At 34.9% G+C, this 18,694-nt stretch overlaps 1 protein-coding gene and 1 long non-coding RNA gene across 2 annotated transcripts in view; one reads left to right on the top strand and one right to left on the bottom strand.

Moving 5' to 3' along the window:
- taf3 (TAF3 RNA polymerase II, TATA box binding protein (TBP)-associated facto) overlaps positions 1-18,694 on the top strand; it is an 84,516-nt gene that overhangs the window by 2,102 nt on the left and 63,720 nt on the right. Inside the window, 1 exon segment of the mRNA NM_001042744.3 lies at positions 529-789. Within this exon segment, the coding sequence (NP_001036209.2) occupies positions 529-789 (261 nt within the window).
- On the bottom strand, positions 12,625-16,000 carry LOC148679949 (uncharacterized). Its single transcript, XR_015942431.1, has 3 exons — positions 14,992-16,000; positions 13,199-14,851; positions 12,625-12,995 (listed from the first exon to the last, which is right to left on the bottom strand). It is a non-coding gene; the product is annotated as an uncharacterized LOC148679949 (long non-coding RNA).

Below are 18,694 nucleotides of genomic sequence, written 5' to 3'. Positions count from 1 at the left end.
GTTTGTCAATTAAAGACAGTACTAGCCATGGGCCAGTATAAGATTCTGACTGTATGATATAACCTTGAATAAAAGTATCATGGTTTCACAGTATTGTGATTACTGCTCTAAAATGTATTCTTTTTAAATGTCTGGGTAAAAATTCCCCTTTGAGAACAATATATTTCATTTTGAGAAACATTTAAAGTATTATGGAGCAGTAAACATGTCAGGCTGAATAATTAAAATGAATCTTTGACTTCTGCTGTCTTCATTGGTTTCAAAAACACAGGTTTCTTAACAATTTAAAACGGCATCTTTGGATATCTTTTTTTTTGCTGGAGATACTATTGTCTTAAAAAATCTTACACATACCTTAGGAATGATATAGCAGAAAACTTGCCATTTTAAAACCTTGACTTTTGTAAATCGCGGTGTACCTTGAAAATGGTTTTCGTCCCATACCTAGTCAGTACTCATCTTGAACAAACAATAATTCCATATAAATGTTCAAATTATAATCTCTCTCTGTGTGTGTTGTCCCCCCAGATGGACGTACAGACCCTGGATTGAGTGATGTAGACCAGGCTTTTGGGTTTCTGGGAGTCAGTATAGCTGAACTTGAGGACTATGTAAATAATGTTGAGCCTATCGGTTACCCACAAACAATCCCTCAGTTCCCCATCAGCAAGAGCAGCGTTCTGCAGTTTCCCGCCGCAGGCTTCGACACTGATGCCCGCGACGCTCTCAGGGGTGAGAGGAGAGACTACATCCCAGAATACTTCCCTCCACTTGTCTCCCTGCAGGAAGGTATGTACCTTCACCAATATTAACCAATATATTCATGCATCAGTTCAGATCAGAGTTGAATTATTAAGTATTTGTTTAGTTATTTACTGATAATTTGGCAAGTTTGTGACAGTTAGATTTTACTAGCTAAACAAAAAGGTCTGTTTTTGATTATGTACAAGACATTTTTTTTTATTTGCATTATAAAACCCCTAATGACACACACACACACACACACACACACACACACACACACAAACACACAAAGGTGTACTTAAGCGAACAGTAGTCTAAAACAAAATAGAAAATATTTTTTATTAGGGATTTCACTTCAAGCCTCACAGTTACTAGACTTATTATATGTAGTTTTCGTTTTCTGTAGTACTTTTGTAATGTACTCTTGTTTTATTAAAAATATATATATGTTTTTTTAAATTATGACAAGGATGCATTATTAACACTTTTGAAAATTTTTAGGGCATTTATGTTGTTGCAGAAGAGTTCTATTTCAAATAAATGAAAAAATCCTGGAATACAAGTAGTTTCAACAAAATAAGATGGTTATGAAAATTAAAAAAAAAAAATAATAATAATAATATCATTTTGGAACATCAAATAACAACATCAGAATGATTTGCAAAGGATCAAATATCTGCTCCTATTTAATAATCATTAAATTTAAAAAATAATTAATTCATTCATTTATAATCTGAAATTTGCTGCCATTTAAATATAAAAAAATATAAAATATGTTTTAAAAAATTAAACAGCAGTATATTTTAACTTTAAATAATTTGTTAATTTGGTTCTTTATTTGCTTATTTTAGAGACATCAGAAAGATCTGCGAAGGATCAAATTGCTTCTTAAATTTAATTATTAATCAAATTTATTAGTTATATATTGAATATTTATATTTATAAGTTAATAATTAATTATTGAATTTATAATCAGACATTTGCAGCCATTTAGATATAAATAATATAAAATATGTTTCAATAAATAAAACAGCAGTGTATGCTAGCTTTAATTAATTAATTTATTTGGTTCTTTATTTGGTTATTTTTTAAACATTTTTTTACCTTTTCTTTCCCAAAACAATAAATAATCTGGCATAAGAAAAACAGCTCTATATTATATTATATTATATTATATTATATTATATTATATTATATTATATTATATTATATTATATTATATTATATTATATTATATCAATAAGGTAATTATTAATTTACTTAACTTTTTTCAGCAGTCACTAATGTAATATCTACACAAATATGTTTACTGTACTATAAAGAAAATACCAAAAGCTCTACCAGGCAGAACATTTACTTACAAATTTGACCTTGCCAAAAAGCATAATTTGTTTTAGGACTGGGTATCGATTCAGACTGATATCTGAATGACAAGCTTTTTATACAATTTTTGATTTGTTATGTTTTGTCTTGATGCAGTTTGATTTCCTAAGTGAGTACATATTTAATATAGTACAGTATTAATAATAACACAAAAACAGATAACAGTTTATTTTAGTTATACATGGGTGCATTAAAACACACAGAGTAGGGATGGACAAGTATAAGATTCTGATGGTATAATAGCCTTTGATAAAAATGTCTCGGTATAACAGTATTTGTGATTACTGCTCTAAAATATATTCTGTTGAAATGTCTGGGTAAAAAAACAAAAACTTTTTTCCCCTTTGAACACAATATATTTTAGTTTGAGAAACATTTAATATCTAATTTTGGAACAGTAAACATGTCAGGCTAAATAATTCAAATGAATCATTGACTTGTGCTCTCTTTATTAGTTTCAAAAACACAGATTTCTTTACAGCTTGAAAAGGCATCTTTGGATATATTGTAGGAATGGTATCACAGTATTTTTTAAAACTTTTCCAAACTGCAGTAAATCTTGAAATCGGTTATCGCCTCATGCCTTACACACAGATTGTACATTGATACAGATTTCACGTATAAAAAAATAATGCTATAAATTTTTTTTTATTTGTTCTTTGATAAATTATAACAACATAAACAGTGTATTATTATGCTGCTGTCACTTTAAGACATTATTCACGGCTAATGTCTCAGAAATACTTATATATTGGTGGAGTGTTTTGTCCCATAGAGTCACACACACCGGAACCTCCATATTCCATGATTCCCTAGTGTTGCGGTCCTTCACTCTTACTCCATCCGGCTCATAACACACACACACATACACACACACACACTGCGTGCCAGTGGGTGGTGGAGGGGCCGACATGATCCGGGTTGTTTCGGGTCAAACAGGAAGCTCTCTGGCTGTGAGGTGTGTTTGCGGGTGTCCGTGTGTGAGGAACAGGAAGTCGGCGGGCTGTAGGCTTTCAGCCATGTGTGTGTGAGAAGCTGGCTAAGGTCCGGCCCGGATGGCACACATCCCAGGTGTGTGTGTGTGTGTGTAAGAGAAAGTGTGCATGTGTGTGTGATCATCCAGTCAGGGCAGGGGGTCTAACTGGGCTTGGAGCCAGAGCTCAGCTGGATGCCCCTCTGCCAGAAGAAAGACTCAGGGTCTCTGTTTCTCCCGCTCCTCTATTTCCATGTGCTGCTTCATTTTTTTTTTTGGTTCCTGTCTCTCATTTCTTCCTCATAGATCAGTCAGAGGATGTGTTTCACCCGAATAAACTCCCGCCGCAAATCTGCATGCGCTCGTATAGGCAAAACAGACAAGAGTTTAAACATACAGTATATTCTTCCGAAATATTGAATTGGTACAATATGCATTTCTCTCCAAACCGCAACGGTTACGGAGCCCCGCTGCGAGTTGGAGTGTTATAAATGTGAATGGATTTTTATTTTTTTTTGCGTGTGTGGTTTGTGTTTCTAGTGCTCTTTTTATTTTACTACGGTTGCAGTTTGCGATTAGAACAAACGGCTTAAAATAAGTATTAAACGCTGACATGTAATAGATCCTGGATTATTGGTGGAGGCCTGAAACAATAACAATTACATAGAGAGACACTAGAGAAATGTTCTGGGACATCAAAAATATTTTTACTAGTATTGTGGGTGAATTTATTATTATTATTTTCAATAAATATGATATATATAATTGCTGAGTGTGTTTTTTTGCTGATATATTGGCTGGTTCATGCGTAGTCTCATGCCTCATGGGGGATTCACGCCAGACACAGTTTGTGTGAAGAGTAGGGCTGGGCAATTTGGCCTAAAATCAAAATCTCCATTAATGGAACATTTTAACTTGATTAAGATTAATAAACAATTATTTTATTTATGGATACATTTTTTTGACCTCATAGTTCACTAACAAGTTTTAAATGTCGTCTAAAGGCATTTTCACACAGCTTCAATGTAATGCAAAGTAAATCTCAGGAGTGAGTACATCGTCCTACTTGACCAGAGATCAGATGTGGCTGCAAAGTGGCCGCAGAAGTAGAAATCAGCCAAAGCCTTTAATAGAGCAGGGTCATGTGACTCATAGGGAAGGTAATCTATATCGTCCTGGAAAAATTACATTGATTATAGGTCTGAATGCCGTTTTCGATTACTTTTTCAATTAATCGCCCAGCCCTAGCGAATAGATAGCGCTATTCGGTACACTTTTCTAAAAACACTTTTGGAGATCTTCAGTCGTACGCTTGATTGGTTTAGTCGAGTATACAGTTATCAGCCCACCTGGCAATGAGTCTAAGCGGATAAAAAAAGCTGAAATGTTTATATTGTGCCCACTAATAAACGAATAACTTTTAATTCCTTCATTCATTTTTCTTTAGCTTAGTTTCTATTATATCTATTATATCGCCACAGTGGAATGAAACTCCAAAAATTCCGGCAACTATTATGTTTTACAAAGCGGATGCCCTTCCAGCCACAACCCAGTACTTGGAAACACCCACACTCTAATTCACACACACACACGCACACACACACTCATGCACTACAGCCAATTTAGTTTATTCGATTCACCTATAGCGCGTGTCTTTGGACTGTGAGGGAAACCAGAGCATGGAGGAAACCCATGCCAACACAGGGAGAACATGCACACTTCACACTGAAATGCTTAGCCAGACTTGAAAAAGTGACCTTCTTGCTCTGAGGTGACCGTGCTAAACACTGAGCCACCGCGCTGCCCTGTATAACTTGTATCATAACTTTTTTTTTTTTTTTCAGAAACATTCATGACTCTGATTTATTGCCTTAATTTTGGGTTTGACTTAAACGCTGGGTTATTAAAAGTATGCAATGACCACTTCTTAAAAGCTTCAACTCATATTGTCAACAAACTTGCAAGTTTGCTTATATTGCTTATATTTGCTTACATTTGAAGATTAGTCGTTTTAGTTATAAAAATAAGAGAAAGACATCTCAGTATTTTTTATATTTTGGTGGATATTCACAAATACAACAAAACCTTGCTTTTACAGAACAAAGAAAACTTTCATTGCAGCTTTTGTGATCTTGTCATGCATGTAGTTGCAGAAAGATTATTAAGGATATTGATGTTGATGTTAATTTTAAAGACGTTTGTGAATGAATGATGCACGGTTATGTGACAAGTTGTTATTCTGAGGACTTTCCACATCCACAAACATGGTTTTTGCGCCACAAAACAAAACATGTTTGGTTGGTTAAACTTTAACACCAAAACAGGTGGTGCCCGACCATTCAAAGCGTCCAAAGTTTCAAAACCTTCAGCCGTCAATATGAGGTCTGGCTTTGCAAGACTACTTTAGACTCAAGTTAGAGTCATTAAATTTTAATCACTCTTAATGAGTGATTCACTGAATTGCTTATTTAAACAATTGTTGATTTACTTAGGAAGAAGTGACAGCCTTCATGAGTGGATAATTGTTATTTTTTTGTTGAACTGTGCCATAAAGTATCACATTTGTAATCATAATATGCTGATGTTAGAAAAAATAGCACTTTTTTGGGTAATATTATCTTAAAAAATTTTATTTGATAAACATCTGATGGATATATTACAGACGTTATCATGCAGTTAAAAAATCTTATAGTATTTATTCACAAATTGATATCATTAATGCGTTTGTTTGTGTTTAAAAACATTACTTACCATTATTTGTCAATTATATTATAGTTTTGAACATGAGTAATTTTTTCAATCATACATTGTAAATTTTATCGTATTCACAATTTGACTATCATATTTTTTTTCTTACTTGCTTAAATTTAATTTGTATTTTAATTTAATATTATTTGTCATTTATATTAGAATTTTTAGATTTCTATTTAGGTTTAATGTCATTTTCTTTAAATAATTTTTTTTCATGAAATATCTCATTTTTTTATAATTTAATTTCTTAATTTCAGTTAACAAATATATATTTCAAAGGAGGCTTCCTCAATCACCTTATCACGACATTTTCTTCAATTATTTGTAATTCACTTCTGCAGTTACTTAATTATCCACCGGTTGGCGCTATTTGACCACTATTTTGCTTTTCCCATCATCTGATTTTTTTTTTTTCTTGACATTCTTCTTTTCTCTTATGCGTGACTCAATTTTTATTTTGTCTTTGAATTTGATATGAAGTATTATTATTTGCCTGTTGGTCAATCTGTATACGCAACTTTTATTTCAAAAGAAAAACAGAAAGTGTTGCTTTCACATTTCACATTACCGCTCACAGCTTCATAACAACATCATTGAACCTAATTAGCTGTTTAATGACCCAAAGTTCTCACTTTTTTGTCAGATTGTTTATGTGGGAAAAAAAGCATATAAGAAAAGTAATAGCACAGCTCTGTATAACAATTCACAACTATAACACAAACAATGACATTAAATCAAATGTTTGTGGTAATAATTTATCAATCTCAGTTTCATCGCATTTACATAGATATCCTGAGTCATCGTCGTTGCCGCAGTGCTGTTTTTTTTTCTTCTCCCAGTCAACAGGCTCTTGTTTGTCTATTGTGAGGAAGCGTATTGTTGTTCAGTCCTGAGGGAAGAAGGTAATGGGAGGTAGAGAGAGAGCGATTGCATCTGTACACTGAAATTACCAGTGATCACACAGCCTGATAAAGTCTCTCCGTCTATGCAGAGAGAGAACAAGATTAAGATGACGGCTCTGGAAATTTACAGCCACAAAACGAAGCCATGCAAACGGTTTTATCCATATTTGTGCACAAGAACATGCTTCTGTTGGTCTTTATGGCTTTACCACAATTCAACATCCCTTTACCAAGCACGACTTGACAAGTTTTTCTTTTTGAAGTCATTTGTCTGTCCCTCCTGACAGCATTCAAACTGTGCACTGCGACACAATCCCTGTTATACTTTTCGCTTTTTTTTTTATGTTTAATATAAGAATAGGAGTTTGAACCAATGAAATGTGAATACCAGCATAAAATAAGGAATCAGGCAACATGATGTCCTGTTGCTCAAGAGATAGTTCTTGCAAATACTGTTGTTATTTTCTGTCATCGTTTACTCTCCCTTGACTACTTGTTTCAAATCTGTTTGAGTTTTGTGTTTGTTGTGAACATTGCAAAAAAAGATATTTTAAAGAATGTTAGAAACCGGTAACCATTGATGTTCCTTGTAAAAAAAAGAAATACTTTAGAAGTTATTAGATATGGATTTCCATCATTCTGCAAAATTTCTTATTTTTGTTCATCAGAACAACACAACAATCCAAGGGTAAATAAAGGAAGACAGAATTTTTGCTTTTTTTGTCATTTTAAGACAAAGATTTTTAACAAGTGTAACCAACTACGCTTAAATATGAATGTTTTTTTTTTTTTTTAATATTGGTTTTCTAATCTGTATGAAATGAATGCAAAGTAAAGCAAGTCCCATCCAACACACATCATGTGTAGTGGCAATTTTCTTTAAGGAGGCTCTCTCAGTGGTCAAGAAAACAAATTCTTACCCAAAGTGTCTTTTAAAAGACAGTTTCTTCAGAGTGAGACACAGAAACAGAGTGTGTTCTCTTTTTAATTTGTAATGCCCACAAGGTCATCAATAAACATACAGGATGAGTCACAGTTACATCAGCGTTCAAACTTCATTTTTGACTATCTACATTTCAGTCTTACCTCCCAATCAAACATGATGCTTGTTAAATCACCACGTACTTATCCAGATCTTGTCCGGTGATAAACAGATGTTAAAGTGGTCACACTTAGTCTAACTAAAACAGTACATTTATGGAATAATAAAATAACAGACCTTTATAATTAGAACAAATTAGTTGAATTAAGATTATTAATTAATTAGATTAGGATTATTAATTATTAAGATGAATAAAATGAATTTTCACCTCACATGTCAGCAACTACTCAAACTCCCACAAACTTGTAAATCAAGAGGTTGCTGTTTTTTTAGGAAGAGTTTTGTCATCAAGAACAAGTTGGAAATTGCTTTAAAAAACCAATGCCATTGGAAGAGGCATTATAATGTGTAACAAGGCCATTAATGAGGTTAGTGTCATGATATTGTTCACTTCAAGTTGATCCTGCCGCCTAAAATGGGTCCTAATGCCCCAGTATATACATGGGGACTCTATACTGCTCAGTGAGCTCTGTCTTTCGGATGAGACTATAAACTGAGGTCCTGACTCTCTGTGATCATTAAAAATCACAGGATGTCCTTCGAAAAAAGAGTTGGGGCGTAACCCCATCATTCTAGCCAAATTTGCTTACTGGCCACTGTCCATCATGGCCTTTTAACCATCCCCATGTCATAAATGACTTCATCACTCTTCGTCTCCTCTTCAACGATAAGCTGGTGTGTGGTGTGCAGCCTGGCACAATATGGCTGCTGTTGCGTCATTCAGGTAGATTCTGTACACTGGTGGTGGATGAGGAGATTCCACCATTGTGTAAAGCGATTTGAGTGTCCAAAACAGCGCCATATCAATTTGAGGAATTAGTATCATTATTATTATTATTATCAAGTGCACATGCACATTAGCCTGAGCAACCTGAAAAAAAGCTTATTTTCTGTGATTTAAATGTTTAGAAACGAAACTTAAGAGACAGTTGATGTTTAATTTTATTAATTTCAACAGAGGAGTTTAAAATATGGACGCTGAGTAAAATGACTTTCCTTAAAGCAACCTTCATTCTACCCCAATGAGAATTGCTCAATTAAAACAAACTATATATTGTATCAATTAAAAAAGTGTCACATTTTATAGTCAGAAATGTTAACGGAGTTGTAACAAAAAACAGTAATTTGTTTGATTTGATACTAAAACAAGAAACACAAGAAATGTTGTTTTTTTATAATTCCATTATTCCAGTCTAATCTCATGAGCAGACGTAACTATCTTACCTTTTTGTCAATTTAGTGGAAAATTTGTACAAACTCACATGTACCAATATGTAAGATTTTTATTTTTTTATTTTTTTAAACCCTAAACCCAAACATCACTATATGAGCAAATCATACTAAATTGTACAAACAGGATCGTACAAATTAGCCATTAAATAAAAAAGAAAATGTTAAGTATTGCCACAAAATAGCATTGGTTATTGCAGTCTGATCTCATGAGGAAATTAAAGTATTTTATACATTGTCAGTTTAGTGGTGAACTTGTACTTATTCGAGTTCAGTCAGGCGAAAATGTACCATTTTTAAAAGGAGGGGGATGAGCAAATCTTACTAATTTGTATGAATTCATACAAGTTGTAAGAAAATGTACAGTTTTAAAAAGGAGGTGTGGCACACAACCTCATCTCTAAACCTAACCGTTTGGGAATGAGAAAATTGTACTAAATTGCACGAATGAGATTGTACAAATTCATATAAATGAGCTACTAAATTAAAAAGTTACGAATTGCCACAAGATAGCATTGGTTATTCTAGTCTGATCTCGCGAGGAGATGTAAGTATTTTACGCCTTGTTGTTTTATCGTGAATTTGTAGTTCAGTTGTATTTAGATTTTTGAGTTTAGTTGTACAAAAATGTATGATTTTAAAAAGGAGGCATGGCACCCAACCCCACCCCTAAACCCAACCGCATTTGGGGGATGAGCAAATCATGCTAATTTGTACGAATTCATACAAGTTCACTTGTACAAAAATGTACGATTTTAAAAAGGAGGCATGGCACCCAGCCGTGTTTGGGGATGAGCAAATCATGCTAAATTGTACGAATGAGATCGTAGGAATTCATACGAATTAGCCACTAAATCAAAAAGTTACGAATTGCTGTGAGATAATATTGGTTATTCCCATCACTGTGCATCATAGACAAAGCTCTTCACTGGCAACTTTGTTCATTATAACTTTAGTTTTGTAGTTCTGCAAGACTTGTATTCAGTCTCTGTCTATTATTAACACAATCAACTCTTCCACACCATATGAGTGACAGAGCTAGTTTTGTTGCATCACATCGCGCTTCTCTCTGGAAGTGTAGAAAGCGGATCTGCTGGTCCAGGACTGCTGATTATTTCCTCAGTCTCTGCTCTCGCGCGTTCCCTGCCTCTGTTAACTTCTGAATTGAGCGAGCTCTGTATTTGACTCGCTTCGTTATCGGCTCTTTTCAAAGCTTCACAAGGGCGTAAAATGATTAGAGGAGAGCCTGACAATGCATGAAGAGATTTGCACAGTTTCCGTAGATGTCAGGTGCAGCCGTTACACTCTAGAAAGAGAAAAGAATGAATATTAAAGGCCTCCGTCTTTTCTCCTTTTCTTCCGCCACGACATTCACATCTTCTTTAGAGAGAATAGGGCCCAGGGCCCGCTCTGATTGGTGAGGGCACGCTCCCGTAGCCAGGAGAAGCCCACCTGATGAAAGGAAATTTTGTCTTTTAAGTATAATAGTCATTACTGTCTCTCTAACTCTACGTTTCTTTCAGGTCAGTTGAAAGTATCATGTGTATATCGTATGAGCTGGAGTGAATGTTTGGCTGGATGGTAATGGTTTGGAGGCATACTTAAGACTAATTGACAAATGTTTAGGATTTGAGACAAATAAGTCATCTGGCTGGGGGTCTTTATTGTGTTTATTTTATTTTGTTTTAATTTTATTGAGCTAACTTTCTAATTTAATACAAAATAATTGATTTTAAAATTTGTTTAAAAAAAGATGAAGAAAATTTACAAATAGTAATAACAATTGTATTTAGAGTTTTAAAATTGTAGTTAAACATAATTTAAAATATTTTAAAAACAATTTAGTTTTGTTCTAATGTTATACATTTATACTTTTAAAACCGTAATATTAGCCATAAATAAACACTTTCTTGGTTATAATTCACTAATAATTCACAATAAATATAATTCACAATTAATTCACTAATATTTTTAAATACCAATGCAGTATCATAAAATTAAGCAGTTAAAAAGAAAACACAAATTTATATTAGTTTACTTATATTTTTGTAAACTAATACAGTGTGCTAAAAGTATGCATTTATAATGTAAAACTAAAACAATAGCCATGTGAACCAAGTGAACACCCTACTGGTAAAAACATCTTTAATTAATAAAAAACTAAATGCATAATAAATATATTTATAAGCAATAATAATATGTTTTATTATTCATCACTATTAATATTATAAACTAAAATCCACATTCATTTGTCATATTAGTATTAAGTCATTCTTATCATTCTAATCATGATTAGTTTACCCAAAATGAATGAATTAGGACGTTTTAAAGAATGTTAATGCTGCTCCTTTCCATACAGTTCAATTAAGCACCAAAAAGGATGCGATAAAAGAAGTATACTAATATAACCCAACACAATCTTATCCTTACACTAGCAGTCCCTGATTCAGCAGGTTTAAGTGGCCAATTTTGATGTCCAGAACGGCCTTTTCTGCCACAGAAACATGCGTAACTGTTCCCTATTGGGCCGCTGTACCCTATCGCTAGTGAAGGGTCTTCGGTGTGCTGTTTATGTCTGTCTGTGACACTCTCGCTGATGTAGTAACTCCTGTATTATCTCTCTCCCCTCCTCTTATCTCAATGTATTTCCCTTCCTTGTCCCCCTTTGCTCACGGAGAGAGAGAGGGCTATCTGCTCTTTGTAGTTTTCTGACTATTTATGTCGGACAAGGTCAGAATCATTTAAACTTGCCTGGCTCCCTCAGACCCGAAGATAAGATGAGAGCAGAAAGGATTGGGATCGATGGAAGAGTGCAGATTTATTCTTCCTCCCTCTATTCCTCTCTCTCTCTCTTTGTCTCTCGTCCATCCCTCGAACTCTTTTTACAAAGCTTCGGCGCCATCAGATCCATTCGTCTTTTTTACTTTCTGCTCGTCTGGCCCTTTAAAATACTGTACCTAAACGGGCCACTTTGCTCATCCAGATCAAATCAAAGAGCAAATTAAAAAGCTATCAAATAAATCGGACGGATGGGTCGCTTTTGCTTCAGCTCAAAATGTTTTTTTAAGTGCAGTTTTGGCTCAGTTTACTCACAAATGAATATTTTGTGACTTCTTACTCACCCTCATGTCTTTATAGTCTTACTTCTGAGAAACGAAAAAAGGAGAGCTTTAAAAGAATGTTCATGCTGCTCATTTTCATGAGTAGATGGTGACCAAAGCTGGTAATCACCAATAAGAACCAATATCTGTACAACTTGTGCAATACATGTTTTTTTTTTCTAAAGCCTATATTATCTTTAAATGAAGAGCAATTTAAAATGAAAGCTGTTTTTAACTTTATTTATAAAAGCTAATTTACTGTTCCATGTCCAAACTTGTCAGGACTTGTTTGTTTATATAATATGTGTTGTAGTAGTAATAAAAACATCAATAATAATAATTATTAGTAGTATAAACCCCCATCTCACCTCACTGTTTCGAGTTTTAACTTGAATATGATAGAATACTTTAATGTTTTTCTTTTGAAGATAAATTTTAAATATTTGTTTTTATTATTATTTCATTAATATTGTATTGAAAAACATTCCATGAAATTTAAGAGATTAATAATAGAAATTCTGAAATAATATATGTGTCAAAGGTAGTATTGGGTAAGTTACTTTAAAAAGTAATAGATTACAAATTACTGACTACTACTGAAAAATGGTAATATGATTACATTACTATTTACTTAATGGAAAAAGTAATCAGATTACTAATTACTGTAAGGGTTATTTTAAAATACATAAAATATACCCATAAAATACATAATAAACTGCAGCTCTTTCAGGAGTTTACTATTCATTGATGAACATTACAATGGGTTGATCACAGCAGCTTGACGTATTCAAAAGACTTAAAGAGTTCGCCTAAAACTTAAAATTATCTTATCGTTCACTTGTTTCAAACCTATTTGTCTTTAATCCATAGTATGCAAAAGTACTGCATGGTATGGGTGTTTTGAGTTTGTCTGAGATAATTAAGGCGTACTCACACTACAGTTGCCTTGAAACGGGCCAAAGCACGCTTGTCCCCTCCCCCCCAACGGCCCGCACTCACATTACATGCGGGCCTGGGCACGCTTGCCTCATCGATGATGTGCTGTTCAGTACAGAACCGCTTTTGCTCAGCACAGTGGAGATTTCTTAAGTTAAATCATTTTAGTCGTTTGGGATACAGTGACACGCAGTCAAGTATTTCGCTGAACAGATCAGCCACTTTTGACGCTCAAATACAATCATAAAGTCCTTGTGCTGCAGGAATTAGGTGGTTTGCTGAAGGTGCAGCTGTCGTGCAGTGAGTGGTTTGTGTCTTTAATAATCTACGACAGTTTGCGTTCATTGAACAGTAAGAATGATTAAAAAAATCCATATAAAACAGTCCCGTAAAAGTCACGTCTCGTCTTCAGTTTCTGGCTCAGGCGTGCTCTGCACTCACATTATAAGCAAATCGTGCTAAAGCCCAAGTAAACCGCAGTCTAGCACACCTCTTCCAACCGGGCCAGGGCCGACCAAGTGAACCGTGCCTGAGCCCAATTCAGAGCACTCACACTTCTCAAACGATCCTCGAAACGGGCCTGTGCATGATTCGGATAGCATAGTGTGAGTAGGCCCTTAGTCTAATGAAATGTGTATAATTCATACAAAGCATGAAGCTTATCGTCGTGTAACTCTTTTCAACTTGTGCACCTTGAAAATGCGAGCATGCTCAATATGCGCACTGAATATGTGTGCGCAAGCCATGTGTGCTTCTTTATTGGAAAAATGAACTTGCAAGTGCAAAAGACACGATATGTGAACAGTCCCATAAGCAGCTCTTTACATTCAGAAGATACCTTCACTCCCGATCCTGCACGAAAATCCAATTTAGCCTGTTGAGGCTGAGTTTGACCGCCGTATGTGTTTTTGTCCTCCTTGGTGACTAGTATTGTCATGTAATGCTTTCTATTCAAGTGCATTAACAAGTTGCTGGTCGAGTTAAAAGCAGTCAAAAGTTCTTTGGAGACTGGACATAGACAGCGTTTCACAGCAGTATTTTAGTTTTTATGCTCAATGAAAACCAAGTAATGTCTGTATTTCCATTTAAAGAAGCAACCACTGTTGTCAACAGCCATTTCAGCTTGTGTTCTCCAGCAATTTAAAAACACATGCTTATTAACTGACATTGCAATGGAAAACATTATTTAAAAGAAACATTTTTTTTCTTCTAAAAAACTATATGCATGTAACACAATTATATTTCCTTTAGTAACTGTAATCAAATTACAAATTTAAAGTGTAAGTTGTTAAATTACTGCGTTCCCCAAAAAAAATAATTAGAATAGAGTAACGCGTTACTGTGGAATGCCTTACACCCAACTCGGATCATTTTGGTTTCAGCCAAGTTGTGCAAAACAAAACATAAAATAATCTATCTCTTAATGTTTTTTTTCTAATTATATTAATTGCATTGTGGACAGGAACAAAACATTAATAATACATAGAAAATAGTATAACATACAAAATATTTAATATTAAAGAATAAAGACTAATATATAACTGCAACTTTTTGTTATTACATTCATGATTATAAGAACATTATAAATGCATGGGTGTATGTTTTAAATGATTGAGGTTTAAGGCGTTCTATAAGTTGCTAATACGTCACTGAATGTTTTAAACAAAATATCGATTCGTTTTAATTGACAAGTCTAAAACAAATGCATGCTTTGTGCAGGTTTTGCGTTCTTTACACTAATCTTAAACTTAACTTTAAAATCCTTTTAAGTTGTAGCATGTTTCAGGTGACAAGACTTTGCTTGTGTGTAAATTACGCTAGTTAAAACACCCATCAAATTAGGTAAACTTTATCATTTTTTGTAGCTACAAAATTTTGTTATACACAAATATATTTGTGACTCAAAATAAGTGTGTAAATAAATGCTTTATTCACGACCTAAATGGCAACCTATAATTTGCTCCATGGTTGAAATTATCTTAAACGCATAAAATGCGGTCATCAAAAAAAGAAAAAGCCCAAATTTTTATCATTTATGGAGCTCACAGTTCTTAGTCTCATTTTGTTGTTATTGTATAAAAAGAGCAGTTGTTACAGTCTGCTAAATATCTAATTCCCTTCTTGACAACAGATATTATTCATATGGGTTTTATCAACAGCAGCGCAACCGGCTGACGACAGAAATGTTCTCTTTCCTCCTTCAGATGTGTTTGTTAGCTGCTGTCTGTGGAGGGAAGCCTCTGGTCTTATGTTACTCTGTCGTGGCTTTATGATAGATGGCTCAAGCCAACCCTCCTGCCCCCTGTCACAACCGTTTACCTCCCTCCGTCAGACAGAAAGCCCCGCTGCCACTCTCTGACTGACAGGTCTGGGTGGCTCCCTGCTGCACTGGGCCTGGTACCGTAAACCCGTTCTGAGTGTGTGCGCGGACGGCAGACAGACAGGAGCTGATGGAGAGGTCACCTGACCCAGGATCAGTCCTGGAGAGAGCGCTGCCCTCCTCTGCCCAGGTGTGCTAACACAAAACGCCTGTGTGCTTGCACTCCGGTCTTTTCTATCCAGTCCAAAGTCTCACATTCTCTCAGGTTTCCCTTATATTAAATGGCTAACCCCAAAAAAAATCCCAAACCAAAATCAACATGTATACAAACCTGTTCGACTTTCATATAAAAAATTAATATTTTGTAGTATGTTTGAAATGTGTAGGTTTTTTTGCGATTATGGATGCCAATAGCTATGTTTCAATCTACCCATTTTGTTATATTGCTTTTTTTTTTAAATATGCTAGTAGGAAATGCAAAGATGTGCAGGAATTTTGAAAATGTGCCTAAACTTATCCACATAACTGAGTAGGATCAACTTTTTTTTCTGGTATGACAAAAACTGTACATAAACAACAATCGAAAAACATTTATAGATTAAATTAATCAAAAAAGTCGTCATGCAATTTTTGATTTACCAGATCATGTGATAACAAAAGCAAGGCCTCCAAAAGCCACTGCACATTCATTGCTTGTCTTCCGAGATGCAAGTAATATATTATTTTTCCAATTTCATTTTTCTTTTTGATTTTTGCCACCAATATATTAAAAAGTGACAATTTTGTTTTCATTGGATGTAAATGATGCTTAATTTATAAACCTTTTATGCGATGTCCCAGTTTTTCGCTTAAGTCTAATTCGCATCTTTGAAAACATAGCTTCTGGCTACTGGTTTCCAACATTCTTCAAAATATCTTCTTTTGTTAAAAAAGTAAAAAGAAAGTCACAAATTAGTTAGTCCAATTTTAACCACTTTTTAGCGAGATGTTTGAAATATATTCACTGCTTTTTAGTATTTTCTAATTAATTGTTTAGGCCTAAAAGTTATGTTTTCAACCAAAGTTGCTTATTTGCCATTTCAACTCTGTATTGACACTTTGCTATGGAATTAAACTATATTGATAAATAGCAGATAGAATCTTCGTTAGTCATTAAATTGGTAACTTTTCTCATCAAATATTTAGTCATTGTTACATTTTTCATATGCATTTTTTATGAGTCTTTTCATCTTAAAAAAGGTTATACATTTTGATTTGATAATTGAAATCATAAAAAATTACTTTTTCAAGACATCAGTTGGTTAACCATTTAAACCATTCTTAACAAATTAAGAACTCATTGCTACTAGTGAATCTCTCTGGTTTCTTAATCACATTGTCTGTGTTTGTTCTAACTGATTCAAAGAAATTAAACTGTAAACGTAATGTTAATGTCTTAGTTTCTTGAACATTTAGTCAGTCTGCTCAAGAGCAAACGAGTGAAAATGGATCTTCACCAAACTTATTCTAAAACACCAAACTCATTTAGACATAATTTGTCATTGACCTTAGTGTAAAATTTGGTTGTTAATGCTAGTGATTTACACACATTGTAGAGGGTTTATTTAGCAAATTGAATCGTTTCCACCATATGTTAAAGAGGGTGAAAAGTAACTTCCTGAGACACTACCATGACATAATAAAAATGTTAGTTTCTGCAAACTGAGAAACCATTTTATCTAATTTTCCCTTTATTTTTTGGTTAACGCGGCGCGAATGTCCGCTTTACTATGTAAAGTGATTGTCGTATCCCATGGGGGATCCGCTGCACTTAGCCAACTTTTGGGAATCGCTAGTTGGCATTGGGGTTTCTATGTTATATTGTAAGTTTTTTTGCTGGTATTTTACGTTTATGCCAGAATGCATGGTATGCTACTGTAACAGTTGGAGTTAATTCATACAGAATCCTTTGCAACTAAAAACATGAGATGCAGCATTTGACAATATAAAAAAAAAGTGCTATGTAGAGCATAAGGGTGTCCAGACACTACCGCTGAGGACCTGTCAACAGAAACTTTTAACACTTGCTCCGCCTCTGAGTTGTTCTTGTTCTGTGCTGCTTTGGAACTGACATTAATGAGCAGCTCTGCTTGTAAAAGTGTGTTCTTTTAACTTGACATGACATCTTAAAAGCACAGTTCTCATGTACGGTGCGTTAAAAGATGTGAGTGTTATGCTGTGTTCACACCAGACGCGGAACGCGTGGATAAATCACTCTATTCGCGTATAAATAACCGCGTGAACATTTGAGTTTACTCGCTTCATTCGCGCGTCAACCCCCGCTTCATTTGCACGACAAATCCGATTCAATCGCGTGTCAAATTCACTTAAAAACAGACGCGGATTCACGTGATGGGCAGGGCTTCTGTTTGCCCGGTGACTCTAGCTTCATAGCTAAATGGCTAACATGGATTTTATTAAGAAAATAACAGTGTTAATTTGCGTCGATACGTTTAGGGTCCTGTCTGAGTCCACTACATCCTTTCAGAGGTGCATCCAGCTCTGTGAGCTCATAAACTCCTCCAGAAACTGAACCTGGATGACGGAGACTTTCAGCGTTGCTTCTGACTGAGCCAAGCCCAGTTTGATGACTTGTTGTTGGTGTCACCTGGAGGATTTCCACCGGGACACCATCAACAGGTTCTACGCCACAATCACGCCCCCACAAGAGCAAGCTTCTGATTGGTTAACGCGGCGCGAATATCCGCTGAAGTTCAGATTTTCCAACTCGTGCTATTCGCACCGCGCCATTCGCGCGTATCGCGCCGCAGGATGTCTATTCGCGCGCTTGCATTGACTTAACATGTAAATCACTCGTGCTTGACGCGCGTTCCGCGTCTGGTGTGAACGCAGCATAAGGAATCATTCACATTGAATGTGTCTTTGGTTCTAAAAACACGAGACACAATGCATTGGAATGGTTTGACAAAAGCATGAGGGTATCTAGACAGCCACGGAGTGCCTGCAAACAGAAACTTGCCACGTTTGTACTGCCTCCAAGGTCTTCAGATTGGTTCACTTCTTTGGTACTGACAGTGATGAGCAGCACTACATGTAAAAGTTGAAGTTCTTTTGACTTAACGCGACATCCAAAAAGCATGCGAGTGTAATGGTCACATATGTCCGGCAAGCGTGTGTTTACATTGAAAAACACTGGAAAAGTCGCACAAAATGGATTCTTACTCTTAACACTACTGTAGTTAAAGAAATTTG

Source organism: Danio rerio, chromosome 4, assembly GCF_052040795.2.
Source record: "Danio rerio strain M-AB ecotype USA chromosome 4, GRCz13ab, whole genome shotgun sequence".
Classification (NCBI taxonomy): Eukaryota; Metazoa; Chordata; class Actinopteri; order Cypriniformes; family Danionidae; genus Danio; species Danio rerio.
This window is presented reverse-complemented; position numbering and strand designations above follow the sequence as displayed.